The 26,620-nt window shown below is 31.0% G+C and overlaps 2 protein-coding genes across 4 annotated transcripts in view; one reads left to right on the top strand and one right to left on the bottom strand.

Annotated features, from left to right (window-relative positions):
- Positions 1 to 26,620, top strand: part of LOC106785808 (cAMP-specific 3',5'-cyclic phosphodiesterase) — a 325,274-nt gene that overhangs the window by 108,390 nt on the left and 190,264 nt on the right. The gene's annotated exons all lie outside the window — the stretch shown is intronic.
- LOC106785876 (tetra-peptide repeat homeobox protein 1-like) lies at positions 5,122 to 7,564 on the bottom strand. The gene is made up of 2 exons (XM_014746679.1): positions 6,125 to 7,564; positions 5,122 to 6,018 (listed from the first exon to the last, which is right to left on the bottom strand). The coding sequence occupies exons 1-2, from the start codon at positions 6,176 to 6,178 to the stop codon at positions 5,215 to 5,217; spliced, it is 858 nt and encodes a 285-aa protein (XP_014602165.1). The 5' UTR covers positions 6,179 to 7,564; the 3' UTR covers positions 5,122 to 5,214.

The following is a 26,620-nucleotide window of genomic DNA, read 5'->3' as shown; positions in this document are numbered from 1 at the left end:
TTGAAATGAATTGAATTAACGTAACTGTGATTATGTGCGAGTAACTGAATATACAAAATTGTTGGATGTTTGTCGATGGAAATGTGGCCCGTTGTAAACTAAATAAATAACGTATATCCTTTCAGTGAAAAACTATCTTTATTGTTGGTCAACTTGGTCAAGAATTTTTCTTTGCAATAAATTCCTCAACTTGTTCCGACAAAAGAACGGAACATCGAGCCCCATTGGAAGGATTGTCGAGACACAGGTTGAATATGACTGGTATATATATGTACGTCCTATTTTCTGATAGAAATGTTCGCATTTATACATTCCACTTTATATTGTTATTGAAAATTATAACAAAAGAAGAATAACAATAGTGTTAAACATAACTACCCACTTGTCTGTTAATATGTATGTGTATACCTATATTGCATTACGGTCCGCTTCATGACTGATTCGCTATGCGATAAATTGATATCAGGCGTATGCTATTCTTGTATATGCATGAATTTAGTCATCTCATTCTATCAATCGTAATAATCCATTGTCTCATTGTCATAACTTGCTGTTATGATACAGAAAAAACGTGGATTAATAAAATATATGTATTTTTATCCTCTCGGTAAAATGATAAATAAAAAAAAAAAAAAAGAAAAAAGAAAGACAGATTGATCGTGATAAATCGGGTAAAAGTGATAAAACTTCAACGAACGATATTGGACGAAAATGGAAAGCAATTCGACTTTACGTTAAATCGAAATTTCTTCGTCGTCTAGAAACTAATCCATTTTGGTCCGGTGGTTTTTTCGATTTAAAACGTAAAACGGGAATACTTCAAATTTAAACTACCCGTTGGGTTTGTAGTCCTTCTAATTCAAAGTACTTTGATTTCTTTCGCACGCAAAGAGGAAACCAGAGAAAAATAAAGAAAAGGGACACGAGGTTTTTCGTGTTTTTTGTGCTTTCTGTTTTTTTCTTTTTTTTTTTGTTTCGTTTAAATCATTTAAAACGTTTTTTACGAAAATTGAGGAAAGGACGAGGAAAATGAAAGAGAATAGAGAAGAACAAAAATTAATTAAAATTAAAAAGAAATATCTAGTATAGGAAATACGATGGATAGTGGTCGCGGGGGGGGGGACATAAGCATATATATATATATATATATATATATAAGTATAAAAATGAAGGATTTAAAACGATGATGATCATGATGATATCGAGCGTTTAGTTTCGAACAGATGGTGAACGATATTAAAAGAATAATGAAATTAACACATAGAAATATTGAGTAACGTTGGTTAACCACCACGAATGGTTGAGTTGTTGTATATTGTAATGGACAAACAAATGCAACATATGCGTATATGTATTATAAATGTAGGGGAACAAAGAGAGAACGAAAGAGACAAACATATTTATATACCGATCGTGAATAATGATGTCTCTCAGATACAATTATTAAACAAATTTATAATTCGATGAGAAACTTTGCACAGCCCTCTTTATATACAATAAAGGTATATCGAAAATAAATTAAATGAATATGAAACCGATAAGAAGTCGAATTATTACCATGGAGCTTGGCACAAATGTTATCAATTTTTATCTTTATATTTATATTTTTATCAAAGCTATAATATATTTATTATGATTACGTAGAAAAAAGGAACATATATCTAAGTACTTATATTATATCTACGTATTTATTTACATTACTTATATAAAAGAGTAAAAAAAGTAATACGAAATCATTTGATAAAAATTCAAATGAAATTTCTTAATGCATTTTGTATATGGGGTATGATTACATTTAAAAACAAAAAATTAAAAAAAAAAAAAACGTCCCGATAAGTCCATTTTTTGACAAAGTAACGGCTATTTGAAAGAACCTATTTTTTTTTCTTTTTAAATTCATCATTTTTTTTAGGTTGGGTAAAAAAATTTGCAGAATTTTCAAAGAGTTTTTCAATGGGGTAGAAAATGATAAAAAAAAGTTTCAACCAAATCGAAAAGGATCGGGGTCAAATGTGGTCGATTTGATGTGGAATGTCCCATATGTATATCCTTTGGAAATGTATTACATAAACGTGCAACGTATAGCGTACGATCAGCAAGATGGATAAATTATTGAGTCGTTTCCCTGTCCGTCTGGTTGGCTACGTTGAAATAATTATTAGCATGCGAATATATCGGTAAACTTATGCGATTGTATTCTACTATTCTGCAGGGTATAAAGTGTTCAGTTCTTGACATAGCGAATAAATTATTACATATATATATGAATTTACATATATGTATATATATATATAATATGTATCGTTCGAGTAAGTTGATATATGGTTGATATAGATAAAGTCTTCTCGGTATTCGAGTAATTAATTGATATAGTATGTGAGAATCGTAATAACGTTCAATTAGCATCGTTTGCGTATAAGTTTTCAATATACTAATGGACCAATCTGAATGGCTTTGGTATCTGTACGCATATCGAATAAAGTAAAACAGGTGAAATAAAAAGAGAAAAAGGGAATCATATTTCGAGATGTTAGCGAGTTCTAAAACCATCCTAGGGATAATTCTATACACATATATCCCACTTACACGCTTCAATATACACGAATAAGCGATGTTTCATGCAAATATTCATCATCTATGCAATATATCGCTTATCGAGTAATATCGCTTTGAAATTCTATATTCAGGTTGATTTTAGAAAATTTATTTGACACAAATATTACTACACGTACTTTATTTAATCTTATTTTTATTCTCCTTGTCTTTGACGTTATTTTTATTTATTCTTGTAAATTATTCGAATAAAATTAATCGATATTTATTTATTTACTTTAAACTTTGTTTTGTATATTGAATGAAGAATATAGTCAAATTGTTCCCCAGTGTATTTTATGAATTGTTAAGAATTCATTTTATTCTAACATTGGTACAATGTATTTTATTGTAATTTTTACAATCGAGGATCTTCCGTTTTAAGATCCATTAAGTAATTCAATGAGACGTGTGTACCTTCATCGTACTGATCCAATGGGTAGACTCTCATTTTGTATTCACATAGCGTGGCTTCGTTTTCATTCTATCTGTCTTCTAAACGATTCATCGTGAAAATTGTTTTCTTCCATTAGCTTAATGGAAAAGTTACGACGAACTATTTTTTTAGAATAGTACATTAAGTCATCGAATTTATTGATAGTCTATTGTATATATATATATAGTTGTATATATAGTATATCAACGTATGCGATCTAATTTATATAATTGTTTTTAATAATATTTTTGTTTATTTTTTGTTTCAGGTAAGCTTACCATATACGTGCTTTAAATGAAAAATTAGGATCAAGTACACGTAAGTGAATCGTATATAGTTTTATTCAGAACATATAGATTGATATAATCATTTATAAATAATATTTTTGTTAAATAAACAAGGTAAAAACGAAATAAATTTCACAAATGTTTACCTGTTGTTGAGATAATGTTATCGACATATGGTAGAAATCTGCAATACCATCCGAAGGTACACGTTCTGCAATTAATTTTTGAACAGAACTGTCTTATCGTCGGTAGAATATTATTTCCAAGGATAGTTACTCATTGAACGTCGATAAGTAAGTTTATGATATAATGAACTTACACGATTTACACAAAATATATCGTTTAAATAATATATATTTATCTGTTATTTTTAGATTTTTGGAATGAAAATATATTCGCGAATTTTATTCGTATTTTTATCGGGTCGGGTATATTTTGTTGAGTCGTGCTTTTAAGTTAGCGATGCCATCTGTAACGAATATACGTAAGCTTTCACTCAAAGCACTTGAATTATTGATCCGTTTGTTATATATGTATATCACTAAAGGCACACCAATTAAGATAGAACATCCGTAGTATTTGCATACATACATTAGTAGAATATATCCAACGAGAGTTAGTAGTTGCTTGGGAGAAACAAACGTGTGGTACTTTCGTATGAATTTTTCATTAAGGGGTTGGTTTTACTGGTTTTACACGGAACCGTGACACTTTAAACGCTCTTGACTATAAATCTTTTGCTTAAGATTTTAAACATATATTTTTTTTTTGCTTCGGTATAAAAATGTACAATTTCTTTTGATTATCCATCTAATTTAAATGAATATTAAAAAAAAAAAAAAAAAAAAAATAAAAAATAAAGCCCAAGTAAGAAAGAAAGATAGTAAAGCTTATTCCCAGCGCGGCCTGACCCGATTTACGTTGAACTTGCCGACTTCATATGACGAGGAAAGGAACTTTGCTGACGTAATACTAACCCACGCAAACTTTACATCGACCAATCGAACTATGAACATTTCCCTCATTATGTATAATTGCAAATGTACATGTTTGTGTGTGCTTCGGCGCTTTTCTGTTTTAATACAACCGCAATTTCCTATTTCGATTTTCGTGCATTTCGTATTGGGATGAAATTTTCCTTCGTATTTATCGAATGTCGTTTCTCCTGTATCAAATTTTCTGTCTTATAGGAAATTGGCCATAAGGATTTTCACCATCTACTTACAATGGCTTTACGCCTGCCATTTTTATGGTACTTTACTAAAGCTTATATCTTTCTTTTTAGATGATCAATATCATTTTTTTTATCAATGTTGTTTAATGTTAAATCACTCCTTCCTCTTCTACATTCAAATTATTTCGAACTATTTAGAATATTGAAGGTAATTACTCGAATGAAACGTTTACTCGTAGTTTTCAATTTATTCATCGAAGAACAATGCAAGAAACTTTCTCAGTTTATCAACGTTCGTTGTCTAACAGTTAGAGTTCTCGAAGCCAAAATAGTTTTGACTTCGATTTCTCCAGCTTATCGTTTATGGCATGTACTTTAGAGTAAATTAGCTCGTACAATCTAGTAATTAGTTTTACGTAATTATCTTTTAAGCTATGTTAATCATACTGTTTCTTTCAATAAACGGATTAACCAGCAACAATACTCTCTTATCTTTATTCGAACATTGGTTTAAGATATAAAGAAATAGGTAAAAAAACTGGACATTGTGTATCGTAACAGAATAAATTTATTTATTAAATCCAACAAATGGTTACGTTAAAAAAATCGTACGATGTTTGATAAAAAAAAAAAGCAAAACAAACGTACAAAGGTACTTAGTTTTTGATTCTTAAGAAATAAATTTGTATGCAGCATTGTGTAAAACGTAACTCATCAGACAGTTTTCACCATTTTTTCGATGGGGCAGGATAAGAGTATCCAGCGTCTCCTCCGATCGATCCACCACCGTTAGAAGAGTATTCATGACCGATGCTGACATCTACTCCTGAACTAAGTCCACTGGACAAGCTTGATCCAAAATCTGAGTAACCACCTGAGAATCCGGCGGAAAGTCCACTAGAATATCCACCGGAAAATCCACCAGAAAATCCACTGGTAGAACCCAAGGAATAAGATGGACCAACCGAGATAGGAACTGGCTGGATAACTGGAACAGGAACAGGATGAGGTACACGGACTTCGATTGGTTGAGGTACTGGTACAGGATAAGGACGGTCGACTTTAATAGGAACGTGACGGGTAACAGGAACTGGAACTGGATGAGGTACTGGTACTGGGTAAGGACGATCGACCTTAACTGGAACAGGATGAGGTACGGGTACGGTTCTTGTAACTTCGACTGGCACCGGATGTGGTACTGGAACAGGAACTTGGACTTCACGATGAACGGTGACACCAGTGATACGCTCAGCTCTAGCTCCTAGAAATGCGCCTCCAACGTTTCCTCCGCTTAAGGACAATCCAGAATTAAATCCAGAACTAAGTCCTGAACTGAATCCAGAGCCAAGTCCAGAACCATATCCGTAACCAAGTTCAGAACTTAAGCCGGAAGAATATAGACCAGATTTCAGTCCACCAGAATTGTAAGCACTTAAACCAAGGCCACTGGAATAACCAGAATCACCTAGAAGAGTACCACGTTTTTCGTGTTTCTTCTCGGCTAAAACAGCCGTAGCTAACAGACAGATCTGTAATGATTCGAAAATCAGATATATTATATTCAATTATTATAATATTTCGATTGATTTTTTTTTTCTTTTCTATGTAAGAGAGATAGATTTAAGTCGTACGTACAAGGAAGATTTTCATTGTTGTTACTCTTGCGTTGTGTCCACTTGAGTGTGTCATCCTTTAGTCCACTCGCGCTTTTTATATGCCTGACTGACCAGATGGCAATGCGTTACCAAGCGAAAGAGGATTACTTTCACTGGAGCAGCCGCACGCCCTACCGAGTGTACGATAGCTTCTCATGATTTTGTTCACACTGTTCCATCTCATTCTTACCAAAATAATACGTAACACCGGCAAACGTAAAGGTGCGCAAAATTCAAAGAAAACTGGTTGAATTTCGTGACATAAATAGTATACGTAATACTAATTGTAATATGGATCGATGATCGACTATAAACGGTAAATCGATCTTCACCTTTCTCCGCGTGTTCTTATATTTTTCTTTTTGTTAAGAATCGACGAATGAATATCCGCTGTTATTATTTTGCTTTGTTAAAATAATTATTTTCGAAGTGTCAATTTTATTTCCAAGTGTTAATTTCTATGGGAGGGGCGGGGGAGAAATAGACTAATAGAGATGATTAGAAATATTTTATTGTTAATTATTTATTATTTTAATATTGTTAATATAATTTAGAATTTTATTCTATATCTACTAAACATTTTCATTTCTCTATCTATAATGAGTGATGAAATATTTGTAAATCATTAATAACGAAAGACAGCAGGTGATCACCTTTCACAATTTACAATTCTATCTCGAACATATCTTCCAATTTGGAGCCTCTCCCAATTTTTTCTTGGAAATGTAGAGAACAGGAAGCGTGTTCGTGTTGCTTCTCGTCCCTTCACTTTCGTGCAGCCCTGTTGTGTCATCACAAGGAAACGACAAGAGATGAGAAAAAGAAAGAAAGAAGGGGAGAGAAAAGAAAAAAAAAGAAGAAGCAGAAAAAAGTTACATATATGTATCTAATAAATTAAAGCGGGTCCCCATTTACATAATTCTTCTTATTTTTTTTTTTTTATCTTCTTTTTCGTCCGTGAAACTAGAAATCGTTCGATCGAATGATTTAATCAAGTTCCCATCGTATTCATGATATAACGAGACACGCGAAATCGTGAAGGAACGTTATCGTACGTCGAGTTATTTATCGCTACGTTTTCACGTGTATTTCGAAAGTATTTTACCTACCTCGTAGAAAGCCGGTCGTTTTTGAAATACTTAGCGAGATCGTCTGAAACAAAAAAAAAGAAAAAAAAAGAAATAACAATTTTTCTTCAATCCGATCAGGGGGATTATTTAAAAAAAAAAAGAAAAAAGAGTTAGGAACGTTTAATCTCCGATAATATTTGAGTTCCGCTTCCGTTTAAAGTTAAATATCCAACTTGTTGTGTTCTTCTATTATATTTACCATTTAAGGGCTTTTACTTGACTACTGGAGTCAATATCCCAAGAGCTCTTCGTCTATCTTTATTTTTCCACGACATAACAATCTTACGACGTTTCTTTTTAGATATTTTTCTTGCTGCAGAGATACGAGACACATTCTGTGAGCTATTAAGTAAATAATACGTTTTCCGTGTTACATGTTTGATTTGGTAGAAATACTTTTTCCAAATAGTTCATATCTTCTTTCACAGGATTTTCTTCCTTCTATTCCTCTCATTCCTCCTGTCATTCTTACTTCTTTTTCTAGTTCTTTCCGTCAAAGTAAAGAATCGAAAGACTCTTTTAAAAAAACTGTATATGCTGTACAAGTTTCGCGATAACCATCTCAACCTTCTCTTCTCCTTTCTTTCTTTCTTTTTTTCGTCTCTTCTTTCTTCTTCTTTTTTTTTTTTTTGTTTAACATCGTTGAAGGTCTCAAGGAAAAACGCGTGCATATTCGCCTACATACGAGATTTACTGGAAATTTCACTTCCCAAAACGATTTATATTCACCGTGTATACGTATCCGCAAAGGTACGTTTTATTTAAATTACTCTCAATGCTTTCTGAAAAACGTGTCGCAATTTAGTTTCGCTATTCCTTGATGCACCGAGTAGTAGATACGAAGGGAGGGAATCATGCACATCTCTCGAAAGCTTTTCCTTTTTCTTTTTTTTTTTTTTTTTTTTTTTTTTTGGAAAAAGGAACGAACTGCGTTTTAAGGAGTGAGTTAGAATACACGAAAGAAAAAGAAATTGTCCGTCTTGTAATGGAATATATTGTAAAATAAAACATTGGGTATTTCCACTTCCTTTCGTATACGAGGAAAATCTTCAACCACAAAAGATGAATCGATTGATCCTCTCTCTTCTTCTTCTTCTTCTTCTCTCTCTTTTTCTCTTTCTCTTTCCTGTAAAAGGTACGAACATTTCTGAGAAAAACTAAGTTGAAATACGATACCGATAAAATAGGGGATGAGTCTAAACGTTTATATTTATTGCTACCTAATCTTACTTTCCGTTGAATCTCTCATGATTTTCTATGGAATCATCTGCAAATTTTACGATCCCGATCAGACGTCGTATTTTTATCAATTTATTGTATCGTTTCAAATCTTTTTCTATCACGTATTTCCACAAATGTATTTTATCTCTTTTTCTCTTAGATTTCTTTTTCCCTCTTAAGCGGGGGAAGGGGGGCGGGACGGGAAACGAAATTTATCAAATATCAGGGGTACTCTACGCATCTTTCGAAAAACCAAAATCAAAATGGATGATCGTCTTTGCGTCATCGAATAAAAAATGATTTTCAAAATCTACAGCCAAATTATTGGAAGTTTTGTCACGAAGTTAAGGGATAAAAAAAAAAAAAAGAATAAAGACAAAAAGGATCGATGCATCGAATTTTCGTTGAAACGCTTTTACCCTGATCGAGAATCTGTCTCTTGAAGATTCGATTTAGTCATGGCATGACGGTAGCACGGTGTACCATTGCTGTTACTGTTATTCTCTTCGAACTCGATTTTTCTCGCTTGCACGCGACCAATACATTGCATTTATCGAACGAGAGAGTATAAACAAGGTCGGATTTGGAAATCGAGATGATGCACTTCGCGAAATTCTTCAATTGTATTTTATGGATTTTATTTATTTGTCTATCTTTCTAGTAAAAATTCGATTCGTGAAAAAATTATTTTTTTTTCCTTTTTTTTTGTTTGGAAAGTATACGAATATATTCTCAGAAAAGAAAAAAATAGAGAGAGAGAGAGAGTTTGACGAACATGAAAGATTAAAATTATTACAAAGTCGCTGCACCTGACATCTCATATTGAATAAGTTCTATAGATACATATATATATATATATATATTGTATATAAATGCACTCATGCATACAACTGCGGTTAAACGACAGATGATTTCATTCAAATTGTATTTTTTAATTGTCAATCTGTTCTTATATCATTCGAATGGTCTATTTTATTTTCATTACATTTATTTTTCTTATTATACTATCGTTAACTTAACAAAACTGAAATTACAATTTTATCGAGAAAAATTTGCGTATCTTCTTCGATGACATTTCTTTGTTGCCTTTGTGTCATATAAATTCTCTATCTTCTTTTTTCTTTTTCTTTTTTTCGCGTTACATTTATTTATTTAATTATTTTTATTATATCTATCTCGTGTTGACTTAATGAAATTAAAATTACGATTATATATATATATATATAAAAAGAACTCGTATATTTTCTTCGATAATATTGTTTACGTCCATTTTATCTTTTCAATGTTCATGTTTATTTTCATTAAATTTATTTATTTGATTTTCTTGAATTAACATTATCATTGGTTAAATAAAGTTGTAATTACAGATTTTATGAAAAAAATTCGTATATCATCTTTGATAACATTTCTTTTACGCGTAACACTTTAAAAATGTTATTTTTATTATGTAACACTTTGATGTTAGTTAAACCGGAAATGCTTGATGCATCACGTTGATCTTTTCATTCGGTTCGATATGAATCAACAAAAAAAAAAAAGAGGAGAGAAAGAATAAAGATATAATTGTACAGACGAATATGTAGTTTCCTACATTTACCTTCGATCTGTTATAAAAGTAAAAGGCGTGGAAACGACGTTATTCAATCAGTCCAGTTTGCGAATCGAATTCTTTTTTTATTCTTCTTTTTTTTTCTTTTCATACATATTATTTGTTTGTTCCCTTTTCTTTTATGTTCGAATAGTATATGGTATGACCATGGGAGAAAGAAAGTACGGGGGATCGTTCGAAGATCGAAAACTCGTTTGTGAGTCGAGTGAAAATTTGATATTGTAAATAATATTTTATCGATCGTTTAAAAGATTATCAATTATTAATCGATTTTTTGTCTTTCAATCGCGGGGATAATAAAGTAAAGTAAGGGGGTATAAAAGAATGTAAAGAAATTGAAAATAATGGTTTCTAATCGTGTAATTTAATTATTGGAATTCAGAATAATGGATAATAAATTATTCTCAGTCTATCAGTAAAAGTAATTTTACAATTATTCGAACGAAAATCAATTATTAATTAATTTAAAATTACTTCATTGCAATATAAAGAAAAAGTATTATCTGTCTTGCGATCAGAATGAAAAATAAAAAAAAAAAATAGGTAGTATTAGGTTGATCCCTTCAATGAAATTATTGAAAACCCGAAAAAGGATAATTGTTTTTTTTTTTTCGTGTATTCGTAAAAAGTAACTTTGCAAAAATTCGATGTTAAATAATCTTTATTCGATCGTTCGAACAATTAAAATTAATTATTAAAAAATTCAATTCATTTCTATCTAGAAAAGAAAAAAAGTAATCTATTTCTCGATTAAAATGGGGAAGTAAAGAAAGAGTGAAATAATTAGATCGCGATTAAATTATTTATATCCTTAGAAAGGATAATGAATTATTTTTCTGTAAATTCAATTGTTCGGAACATGCATTAATTATCAACCAATCGAATTTTGCTTCCTTTTTTTTCTACCTATGTAAAAAAAAAACAAAAAAGTATCATCTATCTTACGATCAGTATACAAAATAACGAAAGTGATAAAAGAATGAAAAAAAAGAAAAAAACAAAAAACAAGAAGTGGGTAGGAGGTAGTGATGGGTTGACCCATACGATTAAATTATCGGTGTCCTGAGAAAGGATAATGGATTGTCCTTCGTTGTAGCTTGTGAAAGTAGCTTTGCGTAACTGCGCATATCGTTGTGGACAATGTGTTCAACGATTTTTACTCCTCTCAATCTTTCTCATGCTCACTCTCTCTTTAGATTTTCTCTTTCTCCTTTCTTCGTTTCTTGTTGTTTTTTTTTTTTCCTTTTCTTTTTCTGTCCCTTTTCTTTCGGACAAAAGACCAAAGTGCTGTTTCCAGGAGTACTGTGCGTTAGAGCTTATAAATTTTGTCAATACCTTTTCACATTTTCTTTAAAGGAAGATATAGGGGGAGACTGGAGAACAAAGATCAACGTTCAGAGGATATTCGAGTTTCACAAACGTGAAACGGTATTAACGGTGATTTACGAATTCCTTGGATTCCGAGTATGGTCGAGTATGGTAGAAATAAGAAAGAAAATTAATGGGGAGGAGCACAGCTGTTCGATCAAATAAAAATCTTGCTTCTCGTTTTTAGGAAGAAAACTCTACTCGTTCTCTTTCTCTACTTCAAATCGTATTTTTAACTCGACATTTTTACCACATCCATTTTTCTGAATCCTACTTGTTCCTTTTTCTTAGTTCGATAACACAGGATCAATAGAGAAGTAAGCAATATAATGGCGTTTATATAAATCATAGAAATCGTTAGTTTAACTTTACAACCTCACGTTATTTAACGTCTCATACCGATAATACACGTTTATTTCGATCTTCAAAAGTCTTTTAAACAATACTATTTTATATCTCATATCGCGATTGTTTAGAAATGATATCACTAATTTATCGATTAACTTTGTTGTAATTATATTAACATTTACGATCAGTATGGTTAGTAACATGAATGAGTATCCAATCTGAAATAACAAAAGATTATAACTTTCTGATAGTATTGTACAAGTGCAAGAAGGTGTTTAATAGAAGAGTGGTGCCCTCGAACCCATAAAACGGAGAGTATAAAAAGATGAATATACTGTTATTTTCTTTTCTTTTCTTTTCTCATTTTTATTATTCGCAATGGCTCGTATATTTGAAACGTTCTATATAAGAGATTGTACGCGTTAAACCAGAAAGATATAAGATAAAATATTGGTGGGAAAAAGAAGTATGCGCTCGCTAGTTTTCTCTACTCGTAGTTCGTAAAATGTTTCTTAATCGTCTGAAATTTGTTTTCCCGGACAATTAAGCTCGTTGTTGGGCATTCCTTTTGAGAAATAAGCTCTCACGTATATATTCAACAGCAAGACTCTTACTCTTAACTTTTACTCTTTTTTTCTTTCTTATTCTTCTTATTTCTTTCTCTCGGAAAGTAAACGTTCGTCTAAATTGGCCCAATGCTTTTTCATTTTAAGAATCGCGACAATTCACAATGGTTTCTTACTAAAAAGACTACCATTCACGTTGTGTTATTCACCATTAAATTTTACTCTTTTTTTAACTGGTTTCAACGAGACGAAAAGTAATGGAAAATATTGTATCCTATTAAATATCAATTTATTCGGAATAAGAATGAATAATCACTTGTGTATGTATAATAAATCTGAGTCGTTATCTTTATGATAAGACATTTATCTTTTAAATAATTTGATAGAAAGTTTTTTGATCGGTAATCATTTATTATTTTCTCTTCTCAAGAATCAAAAGTTAAATATATATTTTAACCAACATAATTTATATCGATTTCGTAATGATAAACTTGTCGAAACGTTTGTGGTTATCGAATTTATCGAAGGTAATTGAAAATGGTCGAAAGGTTGAAAGATCGTAGTAATGTTAGTGGTAGTGGTGGTGGTGTCAGATATTCGAGAGTGTAGAAATGTGTTCACGAGGGTAGACGAATTTGACGTAAGAGGGGTACGTGGATATTGTACTAAGTGGTTATTGATATTAATGACATACCGGTTCAACCGACACGGTAATGAGCACCCTCCGAATGGCAAATTACATTTCACTGTAATCATAGTAGTAAATCGTCGTAGTCATATCCTCAAACCTTTTTTTACCTTTATTAGAAGAAAATTATTACATCACGTTCTTTCTTTTACGTTAATCAAGTTATTGAAGATTTATGTTTTTTTTTCTTTTTTTTTTTTTTTTTTTTTTCTATAATTAACAATTTTAATCAATTACAGTTAGACCGTTTCTTTTCTATTTTACCTTGATTGTTATACTATTACGTAACGATGATATTAATAGAAATATATCATAAATAAACTCATTTATTATTTAACTACAATATATTCTCAACAAATCCAAACAACCAATCGCGTTCTACTTTAGAAGTAGTTTCTTTTTTTGTTTGCATCAAAGTTTTTCGTATTATTTCAAGAAAAGAACGACTTGAGAAATATCTTCATGGTAATTGGTATTCAGTTATATATATATTTACCTATCTATTTGTGTATGTAACTAAATATTGCTTGTTATACCTTGTATTTTGAACCTTCATTATATAATGGATAGTACAAATCTATCGTTGGTAGATGATTATCGTTCTATTCGAATGTAATTATATCGGAGAAGACAATCCAATTCATCGTATATGCAACGAATAACGTAATTTGGCAATTTAAATTAGTAATTCAAACTTGTATCTATAAAGGTGAAGAAAGTCTCGCTAAAGGTAGAGCTCATCGTTGAAAATGTTATAAAATTCATTCGTTTGAAATTATTTTTCGATGGGCCAATCGAATAAATTTACATAATGAATAAGTGAAATTTAACTTGTTTACTTATACGAGATTATTGACCAATGACGAAATCGTTGATAAAAATCGTAATTAATTTATTAAGTATTAACTAGAATTCTTTTGGTAATAATAACGATCGATAAAAAGGAAATAGTATAAGCTAATATAAAAGATTATTTTATCAATTTTTAATACTTCTCCTAATCAATTTGAATATTTAGGAAATTGATATTAAAATACGTATATTATACATACTTAGTATATACTATACATGCATAGAAAACGCATTTAAATACACAATCATGTAAAGAAGTATACACACAAGCGTAAGTTATCTATATGTACATATATGTAAAAGTTTACAAACGAAAAATATATATTGGTTAAAACTGTTTTATCTATATTTCTTTTAACATGACTATACGCCTAGAGGCGTAATAGGTTTGAGATACCAAAATCGTAAAATAAGAAATAATAGTATTGAAAAGAACCTATTAATCGAAACGTTTATGATACGAGTAGTGTTACCTAAAAACCATAAATATTATTTTGTTGGTTAATTTGCTTATTTGATGTTTCCTATCACAGGCGTCAAATTATTTGAATAAAAAATTGTACAAAATGAAACTCAAGCGTCGATAAGCAAATTGGCTAAAAAGCATCAAACACATCATTCATATTAAATAAAATACGATTCTATGTGTAAATATATACTTACACTATACATACATGTATATACGTAAGAGCAACACGAAGTTTGTTTTTTTTTTTTTTTTTTTATTTCGTTCATCCAAATATCAGCTTAGATCGATTCAAAGGAAATTCTCGTACGATTCTCGAAGGTGCGTAGAACTTCCATAAAATTATGCTCCTTGACGGCACATCCTCGTTCAATTTCGCTCAAGTTAGCGCTGATCGATCGTGTTTGAAAGAGGAGGGAAAAAGAAAATAAGGAAACTCGTTTCATATTTAACCTATAAACAATATGTCACTTGGAGCAACTATCACTGGAAGGCTGCTCGATTATTCACCGTCCAGGAAACCGATCGTTCCTTCTATCGAACGAGAAAAACCCATTACATTCGATGGAAATCCTGAAGGGCTTTCTGACGAGTCCCAGGACGATCGTCCAGATCGGCACGCGTTTGCAAAATCCAGGCCAAGTTCTGCCAATACTTGCACATCTGATACAGATGGTTCGTTTTTATTTACTTTTCACTTCCTCTTAAATAATTCTTCCTACATTTTTCCTTTCTTTCATTTAAAATCTACAGAATTCCAATCTAATCGATTATATATATTTGTAAATACATTTTTAAATATTACTTTCTTCACAAATTTATTAAGCATGAACAAAATTATCTGACGCTTTTAATTTTCTATAATAATATGTAATTTTTTAATTACATATTTTTTTTTTTTTTATGTATTTCGCGTCAATATGTTTTATCGCCGCTAAATTAATTGTTACTTTGTGCCTTAAATTTTTATATGTATTTTAAAAAAATATAAGATATAACTAAACTAAATAGGAACTATGATAGTTTTAATAATTATATAATGTAAAAATTATTCTATGAATTGGTAATGTTTTAACAAAATGAAAATCTAAAAATTATGAAATCCTTATTGTGTTCAATGAACAATTTATTATTTTACGAGTTGACCAAATTACGTATCTCTGTCCAAGTAACATAATATATACTTTCATGTTATATGATTTTCTTCTAGACGTAAAAATACAAAAATTGGATCGTTAAATAATTATTTTATAATGTTACCAATACACAACGAATTTGTGTATTTGATTTTCGTATTATATTTATATAAGAAATATATTATATTAAAATAATTAATTTGTTTAACATTCCAACGAATAGAAAATGATTACGAGACTTCGAGCGAGGGTCCGTCGAGATTACAGGAAGGGAAAACTTGTCATACTCATTTTCTATCGAAATCGCATTCCGGAAACCTACGGAAAGAGGAAGTAGTCGAAGGGACCTTAAAGGTTTCGGAAGGTTTCGGTACAGAGGAGAAAATGGATTTTCGACAATACGCCCATGTTCGAAAGGATGTAAGCGATATTGCTATGAGTACAATATCCCTACCAATTCTGAGAAGTATCGAATCAAGCCCTACTACTGAAGTCAAAGATCGTATGATATCGGATTCCTCGTTCGCTCGTCAGCAAAAATTACGAATGATAGTAGAACAAACGGAACTTCTCTTATCGGCCGAATCAAAAATAGCGGAATCAGTGAAATCGGAAGTCTGTTATTTGGGCAAGAAATATGAACTGAATAGACAAGAATCCTTAATGTTATTACCTGTAATTCAGGTAGATAAATGTGATACTTAACACGTTGATCGTTGAACGATTATTTCATAAATCTTAATACGTCTTTTATTTTATTTTGTTGTTGTTGTTGTGTGACGGATAAGACAATAAGAAAATTTGTTAATTAATTTGTTTAATCCTAAATACAAGAATAAAAATCTAAAATGAGAATCAGGATCTTAATAAAGTATCTAAATTTGTATAAATTATATAGATTTATTTATATATGTATTGACATGGATTTTAATCTTATCACAGAATATCGAATTAACTGAAAAGGATCAAATGAAAGAATCAGTACCGAAGATGACAGAAAATATAGAAAATCCGATAGATCGAATTGTTTATTCCGATAAACGTCAAGACCACCATTCTAACGATCTGATTGACATTGTTGAGAATCCGGAATCGTCTAAAACATCATTATATATACCACCGTATCAAGTTAATGATTCACGATTGGAAAACAAATCGTCCGATTTATTTAATCAAAAAAGACGCGTTATTAACGACACTGACGTACTTTTGAAGATACAAGGAGAATTTTCGCCGCTTCGATGCGAGCTCAGGGAAATAGCTGCTAAATTTCGTGCATTAAAATTACAAAGAATATCAAATACCATAGATGAAAATAAAGTAACCGGTGGTTATTCGATTGGTGATCGTATTGATATCGATCGTTGTTTAGTCGGCAATAAGAAGGAACAGTTTTCGCCGATGACGATGGTCGGTAAATCGAAATCGCGAGAAAGTTGTTACCGTTACTCGACCGGTACTTCGAAATTTTTCGTCGAAACCGAAACCGAAACCGAAACCGGTTTCCACGGTACGGACCGATCGTACAATGAACCGAAGAAGAAAGATCCAATGTATTTTGAAATTACTCCGAGTAAGAAGGAGTGTTCTTCAATCGGAAACGAATATCTCGGTGAAAAGATTTCAAACTGTTATTTTCACAATCAGATAAATTCGCAATTTGAACGTTTCTATTATCGGCCTGGATCTTCTTGTATTCGCGATCGATGTCAAAGGGAAAAAGGGATTGTTAGATCGACCGACGACGAGGAAAAGGGTTCACTTTATTATGATACGGATTTTATTTTAAGAAAATCCTACGATATGAATGGAAGTCAATATATTTCACGAGCAAACGCCGATGAACCTTCGGATATATTGATTCTTGGTAGATCGAAGGAAGTGGTAAAAGATCATACTACTACGGAACGGCAAAGAAGCAAGAAAGATTTGCGGGGTTCTTCGATGAGCTCGGCTATCGTCATCCCGAACCTTATCGATGAAAATGTTCTCTCGGGTGACAAGGAATCGTTTTCTAACATCTCCCTTTGCAAAAAGACTCAAGATTTTCCATTGAATCTTCCTATTCCTTATTCCAAAAAGGAAAGATCTATTTCGTTGATAGAAAACGTCGAATTTATAAATGAAAATACGCCGAAGGATTTTATTATTGTAAGAGATTCGAAATTACATTTGAATGAACAACGACAAAAACGAGAAGAAAAAACAATGGCTGTTGATCAGTCTTCTCAAACTTCTAACATACGAACAAATGAGTCGTTAACATCAACGAGAAGAAGTAAAGTGATCGGTTTACCTAAAAGCATAGAAAAAGTTAAAATCGTACCAGTATTTTTTACAACAGGTATACCCAAACCTTTATTCCCGTTTTTCCAATTGGAGGATTCTGGATTTTCTTTAAATTCTAAAGAAAAATTGGCAAGGCAACATATGTTAACGTTAAAAAAAAGAAACTCACATAAGATATTTCATTGTTTGTCGGAAAAAAGACATCATTTGGAGAGTGATTTATCCGGTTCTTATGTAACTGATCCTCCTACGTTACAACGAGATTATTTATCAGAAAACGAACGTTGGCGTAGCAATAACGTTAGCAAGATCTCATCCATTAGTCCTAGTTGTTCATCGAAAAAAACTACTTCGTCTAACGCATTTAAATACGCTAGTGCATTAGGAAGCATTTGTTCCGGTGTAGCAAGAGTCACAGTTTCTGGTTCGACCATATCTAACCAACAAAAAAGATTTACACAAATTCGAGAGATCACTACCGAAAAAGGTATACGTGGGATGAGAAGTTCCCCAGAAGATTTCCTCAGCGACACGTGATTCTCTAAGGATTAAACCTTTTTATTCGTCTCTATCTTTCTCTCTTTTATCGTAACGAGAACGAGGACTGAAACAGGATTCCTCTTTTTCATGCCCGAAGAAAAGGGAGGGGTTTGTATTATGCGAAAGCTTTGGACTAAAAGCTAAGAGAAATAAATTAAAGGATTAAAAGGCAAAGAGGATCAACTATTCGAATATGAATTCTTGTTCTCTTCTATGGATTCGGCTTCGTTTTCAGAATTTCTTTTTGAAGATAGATTAGTTATCTACCACATTATTTTTTACTTATTCTTATTTTTCTTCATTTTTTCGAAATAAGATTATGAAAATAAAAAGTCGATCATTTTATCAAGCATACACGGATCGATATTACTTAATTACTAAAAAATGTATTTCAAGTGACTGGAATATATGATATTTGTAAATATTTTTACCTGTAACATTTTATACGAATCTAACATGTTACATTACAAACCCGAGATTATATACATAAATTATGAACTAAACAAAAAATAAATAATTAACGAAGAATCGATATTTTCTTATTTCTTATAGATAAGTTTTAACATTTATGGGTAAATTTCGTTTAAGGATATCATAACGATCATCCAAATCTCTAACAACCGGATTACGAATTGCTATTCCAGCTGGCAGACAAGTTGCTCTTACACGATTCTCTTTCTCCTTCATTTACCACCACTAGAAATTTACGATTACAACGGCAACTATACGATAGCCAGATGCACTTAACGTCGTTATAACTCTCATAATTAGAATTAAGCGTCCTGGATTTTAGTATTTTCGAACAAACCCGAACGTTATTAGTCACGATATATTAGACGAACGATTTATCTTGTTGATGAATAATTTTCTGTCAAAAGTAATTACATATATAAATGTATAATTTACTGTATGTATTTATTAATTTAATTTATTTAATATCGTTTAATAAATATTATATTAAACGATTTAATAAGGTATAAAAAAATGTAATGAGATGAGATAGAAAAGAACTAGTAAGTATCTATAATCTAAATTAATAATTAATCAATCTGTTGTGTTATGTGTTACTTTAAACATCGTAATTAATGAAGATATCGTTGTACTTAATTCTTTCTTGCCATCGTCTTTCACACACAAACATTCGTCGTACAAACAATACAATATCAAATGCGCCCTTTGGTCCTATTCCTCCATCGTCTATCATCATTTACTTGCATTAATTCTCGAATTTTTCCGACCATTTCCGATCATAACAAATCTGGATTTTTCTTGTACTTCCGTGTCGGAAATATTCGAGAGGTTTCAATGCGACCACATATTAAGCGATGGATCCAAGTGGTATCACCTTACAATTAAAACATATGCATTCCCCTCTAGAGAAACGGTATCCTTCTCTTTCATCTTACAATAAACTCTCACACACTCTTACCTATATCATCACACATATGATAAATAAAGAATAACATTTTCTTAGCGGTACTTAAAAGAAATTTGTTTATCGATATTTCTAGAAATATCGGTGCACACACTTCTTCAAAATTTCTCTCACCTTTACATATATATGACGACGTGTATATACAGACGAATGTTTCGTCATACGTTCGAAAAAAACGTCGTTCGATTCTATCGACACATTTTCGTTCTCGCTAAAACGTATTTTGTTATCTCTTCGGTGTCAGTGACGTTCTTGCTGGGGAACGATAAGTGGTCAATATGAGTTTGCAGCAAGGATCAACGTTCGCGAATTATTTTCATCTTCGAACCGGTTTTCTATCGAATGAGAGGAGCTCTTCTTTGCCACTTCGAGAAAGATTTTACGGATGTTGCTTGCAAGATGAATTCGACTCGTTTTTTTTTATTTTATTCCTTGCCTTTTCTTTTTCTGTCTCTGTATCATTATTTTTTTCTTTTTATTTGTTTTCGTTCCTTTTTCTTTTTTTTCTTTTTTTTTTTTTCATTTCATTTCATCCGTAAGTTACTTTACGATTTCATTCGGTGATTAATCACGAAAAGAAAACATTCGTGGAAGTGGATCGTTTATTTGGTGTAACCGGTTACAAGATTTCTCGCGATAATTAATCCCACGTTTAAACCATATTTCGTGTATAACGGAGAACATCGAATTTCCATTCGATATGAATGATACTGTAATTGCTGTGGTATATATACAAAAAAAAAAATATATATATATATATGTGTACATAATATATGCATCACAATTTTGCATATTACTTGACTCATTTGTCTTCTCATTTCTCATACTTCGTAATCTTTAGTCAATTTCATAAGCTCTTTAATAACACGATACTTTCATATGATGTTTATTAATCGAATTTAAAACGAATGTAAGTTCGATGATATTTCCGGGCTTATTTAATTGAATGAAAAGAAGAAAATGAAATAAAGAGAAAGATTGAAATTTTATTCATTTTCTTCATGGAAATAAATTTCAACATTTCTAATTTTAATATGAGATGTAATTAAGGTAAATAAATTGGACAAAGAATAGTAATTATATAAACACCTACTTATGAATTGATTACATCTAAAGTTTTAAAGAAAAAAACAAAAAAGCAAGAAAAATTTAATTAAATCGTCCAATTATTATCTTACTCGTTACATATATTTCAAATTTTACTTCTCATACGATAAAATACTTTTATGTAATAAAATTTATATCTATTTAAAAGTTACAATAATTCTAAAATATGTTTTTATATATAACAATGATTATGTAATATTGTATTACAAGAAAATATTGATTATTTTTAAATTGACTGAGAGGGTATGAATCTTATTAAAATCCACTTCTATATAAATTTGTTTCCCCTTATCTCATTCTTCTCTTTCTCATGATCTTTGTGTAAAGTCGAATACTACATAATTATTTTTGTGCTGTTAACATCTGGTACTTTTTTGACAAATGCATTCATGTCCACTTATTCGATGCAACAAAACAGTGCTAACGGCAGATGGACGGTTTTAAACCGAACCACGTGTCGGGAGTCATCTATTAGAATTATTTTAATAATAGAATTTCGAGGTTCTCTGACTATAAATAAAGAAGAGCACGAGAATATGTCGGATATTTGTCATATATTTTCCACTGTGCCATTTTCTGATAGGTACTATTCGATTACAAAAGTAATTACACGCTCGCTTACGTCATTGTTAGCCGAAATAAATGTGTACGAGTAAATCTTTCCTCTCTCTCTCTCTCTCTCTCTCTCTCTCTCTCTCTCTCTCTCACTCTCTCTCTCTCTTTTCCTCCCCCTCCCATATTATTTGTTGGAATTGTTGCTGATATTAACAATGATAAGATGGGTCCAGCAGGTTCGAACATTTAGATCGTTATTTTTTATAACGATTAGTACGAATAGTAATACTCTGATTAATTATTTCTACCAAATTATTTCTATTTACGATGTCCTTGTTATCCTTGCCGTATCGTTTACGCAAAGCACGAACATTATTAGCGGTAACCAAGCAATTTTGTCGCGGGAGTTACCGAAAAACAAAACGATATCCGTATATCAACGTTGACTTATCTCGATAAAATATCCGAAAATAAAAAACAAAAACAAAAAAATACGATAAAAAGAAAAATCTCATCTCTTTTCCTTTATTTCTATTTTTTTTTTTTTTTTTTTTAATAGCATTCAATTTGTAATATAAAATCAGGATAATACGTGAAAAATAGTTAGGACAGTTTTGAAAGTTCTTTGACAAACATATTACGTATTAGTGTCCCTGTCGTGGACATATTTGATACTTGTGAAATTTCATGGGAATTTACGCGATAAACGTGTCGATTGGCCGCTTTCCAGACAGTTTGTCTGGTCATCGTTCCTATCTTATTTACGATGTCAAATGTGTCAGCATCGTTGTCCTTTTTTTTGGGTAATTTTTTGTTGTCTTGCTCACTTTCTTTCCTTCATTCATTTTTTTCCCCCTTTTTTTTCGGTCAAATACTGAAACTTACAATTAGACGCGTACGTAAAAAGCTTATTTTTAAATCGCGAGATCTTTTCACTCTTCGCATTTATTTTACAAAGCTAATATCACTCTTTTATTCTTTCCAACTTTCATGAAAAAAGTCTTTTCTTTCTCCCTTTATTTCGAATTTTCTTCGCGATTTAAAAATTCTTCGAATACTCATGCAAATAACATTCATGCTATCATATATTAAAGCAGCATTTTGAACGCGTTTGGTCACTTGGCCGATTTGCCAAGTTTCTTACAAAGTCACTTATACTATCCACGTATGTTTGCATTCTCTTCTTTAAAAATTTCATTTTTTTTACCTTTCGATTGCATTTTATCCAAATTGTCGATAATTTTTCTTGTAATAAATGTACGTGTTAAGTATATTCATTGAGAAATATTTGAAATAATTTTGAAATGAGAATCGAGAAAAAATAATTTGTTACAAGACTGTGTCCAATTCGAAATCCTAAGAACGAGTGTGGTCTAGTACTGTAATGAATGTAACTCAAAACAGAATTATAAACTTTCTTAATCTTTTTACGAGAACAGAACTAGCCACTATTATGCCACTAAAGTAATCCTATTAAGAATTTCTTTTTGTGAGCTAGTCAAATGCATGATGTTAAATTCGTTTATCGTTATTGTGTAGGTAGAGACAATATTTTTTTCTTCATATGTTTCTCAAAAAAGACTAATAAGTTGGACATTCCCGATTTAGAGTTCTTCATTGAGATAAATTTCGTTTTTTAATATCTTTTTACTATTCCTTCATTAAAATAAATTTCTCATTTTTTCCTTTGATATTAATCTACGGTTATTAAGGGATGTTACTTATTTTATCGAGTTCTCGTTTCTCCGTTATTTTCTATTCCTCTCTTTCACTTTTCATTCTTTTTCTTTCTTTTTTTCATTCGCTCGATTTATCAAATTATCAAAAATACTTATCATTGAGAATCTTAAATAGAACGTTAATAGAATAATCAGATAATTAAAAAGACATTTTGTGATCAAACGGAGAGTTACTTAAACGAAAAGTTTATGATCTATTATTATGAACGTTCGATAAACTTTTATGAGAATAGGTAGGTACGATATGTCGCGTTCTTGTAAAAAAAAAATCATTGAATTTCGATAAAAATTCGTCGATAGAACCTATCATGTCAGTCTGTGTTATAGTTGAAACGAATTCGAGGTAGAGAAAGAGGAAGGAAGGAAGGAAGGAAGAAAAGTATTCTCCTCTGCGTGTTCCAACTCTCGAGAACGTTTCTACAAGAAAAATATGTTTAACGATACCAACTCGATCGAGAACTATTTTTCTCTCTTCGTCTTTTCAAAGAATTTATATACTTCTTCTTCTCTCTCGCGAAACTGAACCTCTCTTTGGGATTTTCACGTGACATTAAAGAATGATAGTTTTCGATATATTCGAAATTAAAAATAAAAACGTGAGAAATATCGATCTTAACGAATAGTAGTATTTCATTTCTTGGTGAATTAAAACAACGAGATTGAAAGAGATAATAAAGAAGTTTAATTAATTTTGTATCTTATTATTATATGTCCATTTAATATTTTCGTTCGTAATATACATTTCTTTTACGAAATAACATTATATACGAATTATTTCTATTTCTATTTTTAATTTCATTTAATGGCAGAACGATATAAATGAATTGTTTTAATGAGACGAGTTATATTTAATTGTCGCACTTGAAATTACTTTTGTATTTATTTAAAAAGGATGGAATACTTCTGTTATCATCACTATAAAGCGTTATCCCGTGTGCACGGAAAACTATTAAAATTTTCTTGATCGAAAACTCAATGATGCTCGTTAACTCGTGTGCTTTTAATCGACTCAAAGGGATAAAATTGTGAAACAATTTACGTTTCATTTAAAATCCTCTCTTTGCATTTTGGTATTTTTTAAAAAAATATATAAAAAAAAATATGCTATTAATTTTTTTATTATGTTAAAATCGTGAGTTTTTACATTTTATTGTTTACGAGATCATAAATTTTATTAATAATTATAATCAATAGAATGAACAAAAAATAAAAAGAAGAAAAGTATATACATTGGTAATCTTCAAAGTATACAAATTCTTATGGAATTTTAAATGCTACGTGCTTGAGAAGCGGTATTCTCGAAGGATCGTAAACTATCGTTTACTCTCTCTCTCTCTTTTTTTCTATCTTTTTCTATCTTTTTTGTTTCTCTTGTCTCTCGCTGTATCTCGTATTCTTTGAAAATTGCTCACATATAATAACAATCGTGCACGCTTGCTTCGTCAGTCGACGAGGCGTAATTAATTCGAAGCCTTCTATCAGCATCGGCGTCGTATATGCCTTGATAAAAAATGCTTTACTCTCGGTTTGCTCGTTAAAACGAAATAAGGATGAAATAAGTTGGCGTATACTTTTGCAACGATGTATTTTAATTTTTCTCTCTCTCTCTCTCTCTCTCTCTCTCTCTCTCTCTCTCTCTCTCTCTATTTTTCTCTTTTTCCCACCATTTCTTATATCTCATACGCTTGTTTGCTTTTAATAAAAAGCGTAATTAATAGACATGAAATAATAAAGGTTAATTTCATATATGTACATAGGTAAACGAGTTAGATACTTGTATTATGCGGTTAACAAGTAGAAATAGGTAGGATATAATAAATATTGTATATAAGATAATTGTGTATATATCCTTCCTCTTCTAATAGAGAATAATTTAATTCACGTTTTAGAGAAAGAAAGAGAGAGAGAGAGAGAGAGAGAGCACACAAGATTAACAACTAGTCGTGTTATAAGCAAAGCACCTTTTTTTGGCAAACAGCTTCTTCAATCGAAAGCTAATAGAAATTTCACGATGTGACGTAAACGGAAACGCCTTCCTTTCTATATTATCGTAATCATTAGATAAGCTTTATAAGCGACACTCGGAATATTATCGACTACAATTAGCTTAGTTATCGCACTCGAAAGTGATTAGTCTCGAATCTTGTCGTTCAATTCGATATAACAAGCAAATAACTTTTACTGTAGTTAATAACGTTTTTGCTATTTTCTAAAGATACAAATAACAAAGTTATACGTGTTTGTTCATCATATCTTTTCTTTCCATTACAAGTTTTCTTTTAAATTAACGAATCTTTCTTTTTACTTAACTGTATCCATTATTTTATTTTTTTCCTTTGAAAAATTTTTTCATCTTTTATATTATTTTATATTTGTGTGTATATTTTATAACATCTGTTGTTAAAATGTAACCACTTTATTTCCGTATACTTATGCCTGTAGCATACGTCGCAAAATAAGTTATATATGTCAATGTCATATATGTAACATGAGATCCATGATTACCCGTCAAACCGCATACGAACGTAGTACCTTGCAATTTTACTTGCCAACTTTCGTCGTAAGCGCGTGCATCGCTTCGAGTTAACTTAGTTTTAAACGATGCTTTCACTACGAGAAATATAAGTGTTAGTGTTTTTCTGATGATTTTTATGAAATCAAAAAGAAATTAAGATAAAAGGAGATAGAGTAAGAGAAAGAGATTGTTATTTCTTCTTAAAATGTTACATTTTCGTTCAATTATACAGCACGATGACAACCCACGTCATACAATAGCTAAAAACGTAATCCGTGTTTTCACGTATCGAATAAGACTACTCTCGCTAATGGAAGATCTAATTTCTCTTATATCAACAATAATAACAACAATGAAACAAAGACGGATAGTTATCATTCTCTGTACTCTATATCCTTAATTTTCATTTGTAGTAATACAGAAAGAAGTATTTTCTTTTCTCTTTGTATAAACGATACATTAAACTATCTCTCTTAGAAATTCGCTTGGAAATTATTCCAGAAAACTTTAGCATAGTTTTATTTTTTTCCCCCCCCCCCCTTTAATTGCAAAATATTATTTCAAAGTTAGCACGTAACTTGTTTCATACGGCGAAACATTGAAATCTTTTAGAATCCTTCAAATTCAGCCGCAATTTTCCAATTCGGTTTGGAATATGGATATTCTCTATTTTTCTCTCCCAATCTATCTCTATCTAACGAATATTTTTGTGGGAAAGGACATTTATGTAACGGAATAGAGATAACGATATAACTAGAAAATTCGAGTATATCCAATCTAATCAAAATCGTTCCGTAAAAGTTTTTGATTGAGTCCGGGAATTATTTTTGCGAATTTAAATTTTTGGATTTTTAAAGAGAATCCTTCAGAACTCTTCCGGTAATATGAATCTTTCATAGAAATGTATTTTTT

The sequence above is a fragment of the Polistes canadensis genome, unplaced genomic scaffold (genome assembly GCF_001313835.1).
Source record: "Polistes canadensis isolate GaletaPanama2010 unplaced genomic scaffold, ASM131383v1 scaffold_3, whole genome shotgun sequence".
Taxonomy (NCBI): Eukaryota; Metazoa; Arthropoda; class Insecta; order Hymenoptera; family Vespidae; genus Polistes; species Polistes canadensis.
Note: the sequence above shows the minus strand (reverse complement) of the source record. Positions and strands in the feature narration are given on the sequence as shown.